This window comes from Colletes gigas, unplaced genomic scaffold, assembly GCF_013123115.1.
Source record: "Colletes gigas isolate AHSC1104 unplaced genomic scaffold, ASM1312311v1 Colletes_gigas_Sc00003, whole genome shotgun sequence".
NCBI classification, from domain to species: Eukaryota; Metazoa; Arthropoda; class Insecta; order Hymenoptera; family Colletidae; genus Colletes; species Colletes gigas.
Window position 1 is genome coordinate 4015928 of NW_025106632.1, and position 9194 is coordinate 4025121.

Genomic DNA, 9194 nt, shown 5'->3' on the forward strand with positions numbered 1-9194 from the left:
TTTGGTCTAGGGTCAGGGATATATTTTTAGAAGGGAGAGCAGGTACCACCAAAAACCAAGTAGCTTCGACATCCTATTGCACCTGTCACCCGTGGCAACGGTGGCACAGGTTGCTCCCGTGGCCACGAAATTTGCATTACCCCCTCCACGCGATATATCGCGGACAAAGAAGGCGTTCACCGTGGACCGTTGCTTGTTTTTCTTTTTTTCTTTTCTTTTCTTTTTTTTCCCCCATTTTTTTTCTTTTCTTTTTTCCTTTCATTCCGACTCCCTTTCTCTCGCCGTGGGAGCTCCTCGTAAAAATCGTTCCTCCGTTACGAACTTTGCGCGTCATCGTGAGTATCTTTTTGTCGCTACCAAAGGCACATTTCAGGCGTTTGTCTGGATTACTATCGTTCCGTAACCTAACGTCCAAGATCCCTCTCTCGACAACACGAAGGAAATCTACTTTCGCGTTTCGGGGGGATCGTAGATCGCGCACCTTATCCTTTTTTCTTTTTTAATAGTAATTTATACTCATTTCATGCTCATCAGAAAACTCTCGCGAACGTTACGAATGTACAGTTCGTTTTTTCCAAAAATATATTCGATTGTTCGATTTTGAGGCGGTGCAACAAACGCGTAGCGAGTAAATAACGTTATTATTAGACTGCGGATTTTTATACAAATTCACATTTTTATTAATAGAATTAATGAAACGTAAGCTTCGCAGAGGGCTGTCTCAACCCCTAAATATAATAATTCGTATCTTACTTTAAGTATTTCTAAAATTTTCCATAAATGCATAAATATTCAAAGTCTACCAACAACACGAAAATTAAATTCTAATTTTATATTTTACTTTCAATCATAGCTAGATTTGAACTAAATTCTCGAATAAGAAACGAAGTTTTTAGCTTCGTTGATAAATTCTAGATCATACATCATTCTGTGTCGTTTCTGCTAGAAAGCAAACATTTCTTATATTTTTGCATATTAAATGCGTTCTGTAGCTTTTCGAGGATTAAGATTTCCCATAAATGCATAAACATCCGCAGTCCAGTTATTATAGTCTTTTCTTTTCCTTATATTCGAATAGAATTTTGAACGGGCCGTTCAATTGGGTTCTCTTTTCTTTCCGTATTTTCGTGATAACTCGAGCGAAAGAAAAATCTCAAGATTGCACGGTTCATTTGTGTTTTAATCTAATAAACGAAAACTTTCGTTAGTACGCGACGCGTGAAATGGAATTGAGTGTTCCAGCGTTGATTAAATTTTTTAAACGTATACTTTTATATACAGAATTACGCGGTTAACGCAATTAATTATCGAAGTTAATGCATCTCGATTGTTCTACATTGTACTTTTTTCCATCTTTATCGAACTTCTTCCGCGATTATGGCCAGAACGTTTCGCATCAATCGACAATGTTGGACGATTTGGTGAATCAAATCATATCACGCAACAGCAAAAATATTGTCACGATTTTCAATCATCGCGTTCCCAAATATTTATGCGTTTTAATAATTCGTTATTCGATGGCGGTAAATCAACAATCACGTGGATACACATGTTTTTTTTTTTCTTCTTCCAACGTATGTACAAAAGTTATAAAAATCTCTATTTACCAACGTACACATTCTATTAAAAAATAGTTCATAATGGCTATAAAAAAATAAAGTAAATACTTGACGTACTTAATTCTTAATAAAAAAAAAAGAAGAATCGTTTAAACATTCGACGTGTGCGTAACGTCGACTAATATCGAAATAAAAATAAGAATTTCACCGACGAACCTCGAAATATAAAAATATATTTTTACATCCATTTGCTAATATCAATTCGTGTCGTTCGATACTCGTGACAATATTCCTACCGCGGTGTAAACGTTTCTCACCATTTTGGCACTTTTTTTTTTGTCCGTCACCGATGCTCTCCGACACGCGAGGCTAAGAATCTAAATAAGCATAAGTCCACAATCTCACCCAAAGTTTTTACAAATCCAGGTAGCTCGTAGAAGGTTACTGTACACACTTAGCTACGCATCGACCACGTTCAGTACAACAAGCTTTTCAACAAATTCATCGATCATCGTGCAGATATCGCGGCGCCTAAATCCCTGACACGCACTTCAGGTAGTCTGGTCTTGAACACTGGGGAAAAACTTCCTTTTGCATTTTCTTGAAAATAAAGCTGTTTTGTACATTTTCAAATCGTACGTCAAACTTTAGAGCAAGTTTGGGTTAGATTCGAGTCGACAAAATGGAATTACATGCTCTGTACATTATCAAATCGTGAGTCAAACTTTAGATCAGGTTTTTTACAACAATATTTTCCAAACTGTTGTCTACGATATTTAAAGATTTAATTGGTCGAAACTTTGTATACATATATCCCTCGATAGAAGGTTCTATTGTTGTTGCAAAATAAAGACTTGTATTCTTTAATTACAAATACATTGTAAAAGCAAATTAAAACTATCGAATGATACGATGTATGTATAAAACATAAAAGTTACATTTGGAAAATGATCAAACCGACTAAAAGAACCCAAGAAGCCACAAGCTTCATCAATGCTTCTCTGACGTTCTCCGATACAATATAACTCAAAAATGAACAATCATTGATGTTTGACATAGTTGTAAATATGTATGCAAAGTTTTCTTTTAAACGAAATCTAAATTTGTGCTCTCTGGACCAGACTACACCAGTGGCTCTCGAACAAAAGTTCGAGAAAAGGCACAGACCAATGGGAATATGCGCGTACATCGACCACGTCTCGAATCTAGATCCTTTTCACCACCTCGATCTCGACTCGATAGCATGTTCCTGATCCAAGAACCCTTTCAGACTATCGACCGTCCCCTGGACAGGGGCTTGCATTCTCGAGACGTTCAATCTTCTTCGATCATTCATATAAACAAAATTATTCTTCGAATTCACGAATATAACTCGTACGTGGAAGCCCAATTTCGAATAAAACCTCTCGATTTGTAGAATCGATAATCCGAAAGAGCCCTCCTAACTACCTGGACTCCTCCCCTCCCAGGAAGCCCTTCTCGTCGTCCATAGCAAACCTAACCGCTCGGACGAAAGCAAGCAAACGTGCAGCACGAGTCCCTCCCAGGTCGACTGACGATCAGAGCGGTATTTTGGTATTCCCTATCGTCGCATGATGTCGGCGATGGTGAATCCTTGCCTGGCCGGTGCTGGCCTGGGCGGCGGCGGTGGCTGGGGGGTGGGCGCCCTGGGTGGACGCGACACCACCTCCTCGTCCCTGTCGCGTTCCCTCTCCCTGTTCTGCTCGATTTCGCGTTCCCTCTCGCGTTCCCTCTCGCGTTCCTGCAGCTCGAGGAGCACCCTCGAGGGTCCCGGCGAGCCGATTCTTCGTCTGTACGACGTCAGGATCAACGACGGCGGCGTTGGGTGGGCGGGTGGCGGGTTCTGGGGGACCGTGTGACCCCCGATCGCGGCGCTGGTCACCGTGGATGGTTTCGCGGCGGGCAACAAGTCTCTTCTGATCTGCAGCTGCGGTCTCTGCGGCAGAGAGGACGATCCAGCTGGGTTGGGTTGTTGCGGTTGCGACGAGGATCCTTGCGGCGCGTACGACGCGTTCGCCGTGGGGGCGGTCGAGAGGGAGGAATTGACAGACGTGGACACGGACACGGACGTGGACGTAGAGGTCGACGAGGACTCCGGACCGTCCTCCTCCGGGCTGTCGTCGTCCCTGAGGGCTTCCTCGAGCGCCTCCGGGGGCACGTCGCCCACCGCGTGGGTCAGCGCGTGCCTCCTCAGGTCGCAGTTTCTGCGGAACACCTTGCCGCATGACGTGCACTCGTACGGCTTGTGGTCCGTGTGTGTGAGCAGGTGCGTCTTGAGGTTGCTGCGCTGGTTGAAGCTCCTGGCGCACACGGGACACTTGTGGGGCGACTCCTCCATGTGCAGGATCTTGTGCACCGCCAGGGTGCGGCTCTGGCAGAAACCCTTGCCGCACTCGCCGCACTTGAACGGCTTCTCTTTGCTGTGGATGTACCTGGAACCCGACGGAACACGATACCCGATGAACTCACAGCGTCCGGGAGTTAGTTTCGAAACGAGTCGCGCAGAAATAGAATAGAATGTTTAGAATAGAATTCTTAGTTTAGGAATTTTTAATAATCAGAAGAAAGACAATTTACCTGTGGTCCCTCAGGTGATCCTGCCTTCTGAAAGCCTTTCCGCAGATGTCGCAGGAGTACGGTCGCTCGTCCGTGTGGGTTCTCTCGTGTATCAAGAGATTGTAGGATTTCGTGAACTGACGGTTACAGAACTTGCAGATGAATTGCTTCTTGGGCCTGGACGCTCTTCCTGGCGCTCTCAGCAGCCTTCTGTCCAGGTGCTGGTGCGCCAGGGGTCCGCCCGGCGGGTAGAGCGCCGAGCCAGCGGGGAACGGTCCCGCGAATACCGGGTAGCCAGGGGGTGGCTCCAGGAGGGGCGGCGGTGGAAGTAGCAGGGCTCGCGCAGCCAGCTCTTTCCTCTTGTCCGCCATCATGGCCATGATCTCGTAACTGGAGGAGGACTTTCTGGCCACCGAGGTCTCCGAGCCGACCTCGTGTTCCGAGTTCGGCGTCGACGACGAGGACGGGGGCGGGCCGGTCAGGTGGGGATGCATTTCGCCGGGGTACGGCGCCAGGTGCAACCGCGACGGCACCACGGGCACGAACGCGGACGACTCGCGATGATGAGGATGACCCAGACCGGCCACCAGGCTGTGGCGATGATGGTGATAGGCGGCCAGGGCGCTAGATGGGTCGAAGCCTCTGGAGGTCGACTGTGCCGCTGAACCCGACGACGACGAGCCCGCTGTGGAGCCGGCCGACCTCGAGGAAGGACCAAGGCCCGGGTCCCGACCTCGGCTCGTCTCCTCCGAGACCGTGGCCGAGGCCGAGGCCGAGGCCGACGACGCCACGATGTCCGTCGGCATACCGATGACACCTGCAATCGAAACCACCATGGTAATCGATGAACTTTGGCACTCTGAGGTCAAATAATCGATGCATCGTGGGCCAAAGTATTCGTGGACAAAAGAAAATTGATTTCGATTTTAATTTGGGCGAATATTTGTCAAGTAATTTTGTTACCCCCTGCCTCTCACCTTGAGGCATGAAATTTATTTTATGCAATTACCTCCATATATGACACCTGCAATCGATGAACTTTGGCACTCTGAGGTCAAATAATCGATGCATCGCGGGCCAAAGTATTCGTGGACAAAAGAAAATTGATTTCGATTTGAATTTTGGGCGTAGGGAGAATATTTGTCGAGTAATTTGTTACCCCCTGCGCCTCCCCTTGAGGCATGACATTTATTTTATGCAATTACCTCCATACGACACCTGCAATCGATGAACTTTGGTACTTTGAGGTCAAATAAAGTGACTCACCGTGGGCAAAGAATTTTGAAATTAATTGATTTCTATTAGGATTGTTAGCAGGAGAATATTTATTAACTTTTTACACCCCCTGACGCGCAAATTTTATTTTATTTTTATGGAATATTTAGTGCTCGTTATTATGGAAAATTAATCCGAGTAATTCATGGGTACAGAGTGGTGTATCATGCGTTTATAGTTTTCATTCTCTTCTAAATATACCATAATTTGAAATGAAATTATAAAGAAAATGGACAGAAGCATATAAGAACGAGTTAGGTGTAATTAACTTTTAATGAACGTCTGAGAGAAAACTGTAAACAATTACTGACCTATTCACCAAACAAACATTTTACTTAAGTAAAATTACAATTAATGCTCACTATTATGGTGGTAAATTGACAAATAGAAGTATATCAGTCGTATTTTCTACTTTTGTACTTCTATACAAAAGTATAGACTTTCCTGTCGTTTCCTTAATTTGCAATATAATATTCGATGGTATAGGCACGTTTAAAAAGAAACTCCCAATCCGTGTAATGCAAGAAAGTAATGTTCTTTAAACATTATCGTAGCAAACAAAAAAAGTTATTATCCAGATTTTCGTGCAAGAACAATTTTTCTGAATCTTTGACACATGTCAGTACATAACAAAATATATTATAATCTAGAAATAAAGAGGACCATAGTCAATTTTCAATTTTATATAAAGGAATAATTTCGTGTTATACAGAAATTTCTGTTTCTAATTCCCACTGAAGTCGGTCGTCGAGAAAGGCGAAGCTTTAAAGTCATTTTCCTCGAACTTTCACGCTTTCCAACATTGTGAAAGCGATGTTTCGAAAACTACCGAATTACCGGACTTGAAATTTTAGTAATTCGTAACAAACCTGACAGGCCCATTCATATTATCAGAATTATAACATCATGTCATAGTTTTTTTATTACCAATAAAACCATTAATTCTGAAACAATTGCATAGGAGTTAGAAAGCAAACCTTTGGTGCGCCTATATTTTCGTGCAAATGTCTTATTATATAATTAACGACGTTAATAGCATTCATCCGTTTTATTCGTTCCATAGCTTATCAACATCCTGCAGTTAACATAGAATGAATTATTAATGGATGCTCACTTGAATAAGTTTAACGATGCCTCTTAAGACTTCCTTTTTTAATTAAAAAGGTCTGTTTAATTTCCGTAATTTTATGAAGATTGTATATCCTTAATTATATCGCTTGTTCGATTCGAGTTAACAGAATTCGTTCTGCGTAAAGCGAATAAAACTTTCAAAAGTTTTCTTCGTCGTTCTCGATTGAACAAATAAATAAAATCAGCTTCGAATTATCTCGAGATTACAAACAAGTCGTTTATCGGATACCAGAAACCGAACAATTCCGATTGTACGTAAAATTCGTTGCAACGGTATGGAATGTTGGTTCGATCGATGGTCGTTTCCTTTTTCTTGCAACCGACGAGGAATGTGTTTACATTGCTCATTATTTCCCTGGCACGTATACCACTCGAATATGTATTCCGTTATCTATAGTGCACGCTTCCAGAGAAAAAACATTTGACACGCTCGAAGACGAAATCCAACAAGGAGCGATATTCGAAGCGGCAAGATTATTAGCTTTAAAGTGACTTTCACGTTATTGCAAAACGGTAACGTGTACTTTGATTACGAAACGCCTTGGAAACACGATTCAAGGACTCCGAGTGGCGTTTACAACGCTTTTGAATACGATTTTTTTCCCGTTCCAAAACCGTTTAATAGGAATAAAGATGAATCGGTTCGTTGTGAAGGCAATAATGTTCATTTTCATGCCTAATTATTCCCTCGGTACTAAAACTCCACGCGACAAGGTTAAGTGTAAACCGCGTTAAACGTATCCGCCATCTTGCTACTCGGTTCGTACCTCTCGTTAAACGTCGTCGAGTATTGTTATCGCGTAATAAATACTGGCAGTTTTACGACACCCTCGTGGCTATCGTTGCAATTTTCTGAATCGCGGGTCCACCACGCGGCATACGTGCTACAAACAGTCCGAAAACCGTCGAGATACAAGTTAAACGTCCACGTGTTTCCAAGCCAGCGGATCGGTAGCTCCGAACCTGCTTCATCGTTGGTCGATAAAACATTCACGCGATCGTAAAGGCGGAGAGATAGTCGTCGACGACGATCCAGCGCAAATAAAAATATATAGCCTCGAGCGAGGGGCTCGGTGGAGTCGATCGACGGAATCACGCGAGCATATGGTTTATCCGGATAAATCGAGACTTCGATGCAATTTGATCCCGTGAAGTTAACCTAAAACAAAGGTGCACCGCGAGGCAAACAGAAATTAATTAACGAGAATTCTGGATGTACGTGTCGCGATCGATCGATCGGTACGAGCGTTGGCGAAACGTCGCGTGGATTTTTGTTAAACAATTTCCCCGGACGATACGTGGAACCCGTTCCCGTTTGCCAAGCCGCGTGCGTTCCACGAACGTGAACTGGTTATCTCGAGTCGAGCACACCTGCCAACATGGCTTCCGCGGACCCAGCGGTCACGGCTAGTCCCAGCGGCCATGTTGGAATCGCGAATGCCCACAGGAATGCAACGAACGTGGGGCCCCCACGAACGGTTCAACCCGGCTCCCGTGGGAACCCGAACCCCGTCGCGACGTCCTCCGCTACGCGGAATAATGCTCACCAGGTGCACGTCGGCCGAGAACGATTCCCGATCTCGCGTTTATTCTCCGCGAATGGTCCACCGTCGCATCTCCCGCCGTGATATCGCGATCTCGTTCACTCGATAGCGGACGTTGATCGGCTACATCGGGTCCTCGATCATCCACGTACAGTTAACCACCACACAAAACGGGATCCCACACTGGCGTGACACTGAAAACCGCACTGGGTGAGTCGGCGGGGGCCGCACGTAATCTTCGCGAATCGCGCCGCGGTCCTCGAGTATCGTCGCACCTACGAACAAGTATATCACACCGTGTATATAATCCTGCCTATAGCGGATCCGCGAAACGAACGATCTATATCGCGGGGACGGAACGAACGCGGAGAGACGGTCCCTTCTTTCCGGATCGTGGATACGAAAGAGCGCGCGGTTTACTGCGTGTCGGACGCCGCCAGGTAGGCTACCTCGGCGCACACCCACGCAGACCGTGGCACACGCATGGTCAACACGCACGCCCGAACACAGGTAAAAAACCGTCCACGGACTTGCCTGGGAGTCTTTTACGTACGGCTGCCGCTAGTAGCGCTGCTGCTGGATGCTGTGCGCCGACTGCCTCGCTCCTGGCCGACGCGACGCGACGCGACGGTGCGACAGAATCCGATGGAACCAGCCAATCGGAGTACAACCGAGACGCAGGAGAACCTGGAGCAGCCTCTAGAGATGGGACTGACAACCGAACGTACCGGTGTCCCTGATGGAACAAGTTTCCCTCCGTTCCGGACGTTTGACGAGCTACCATCGCGCTCCAATAACGATTTTTTCTCTATACAGGAGATCTCGTTTCTTTTCAGGGTTTTGATTAGATATCTGCTTCTATAAATAGAGATTTCAGGTGATTTTTTACTCGGTGTGTAGATGCAATGCACTCTTTAACAACAATTGTCTGGGTTATTTCTTAAATTTAAAAATTTAACCCTCTGCACTCCTACGTCGAATGTGACTCGAGTTTTTATCTCAGGAACTCCTTTGTCCAGTTCCAGTCGACATTTTTTCAAGTCCAAACCAAAGAGATAATAATTTTCACTGGATATATGAAAATTAAATATAATTGATTTTTCCTTGT

At 45.0% G+C, this 9194-nt stretch overlaps 1 protein-coding gene across 1 annotated transcript; it reads right to left on the reverse strand.

Moving 5' to 3' along the window:
- Positions 1-1822: 1822 nt before the first annotated feature.
- LOC122404534 (protein bowel-like) lies at positions 1823-8216 on the reverse strand. The gene is made up of 3 exons (XM_043408571.1): positions 8090-8216; positions 4158-4953; positions 1823-4012 (listed from the first exon to the last, which is right to left on the reverse strand). The coding sequence occupies exons 2-3, from the start codon at positions 4940-4942 to the stop codon at positions 3142-3144; spliced, it is 1656 nt and encodes a 551-aa protein (XP_043264506.1). The 5' UTR covers positions 4943-4953; positions 8090-8216; the 3' UTR covers positions 1823-3141.
- Between the last annotated feature and the right edge of the window lie 978 nt (positions 8217-9194).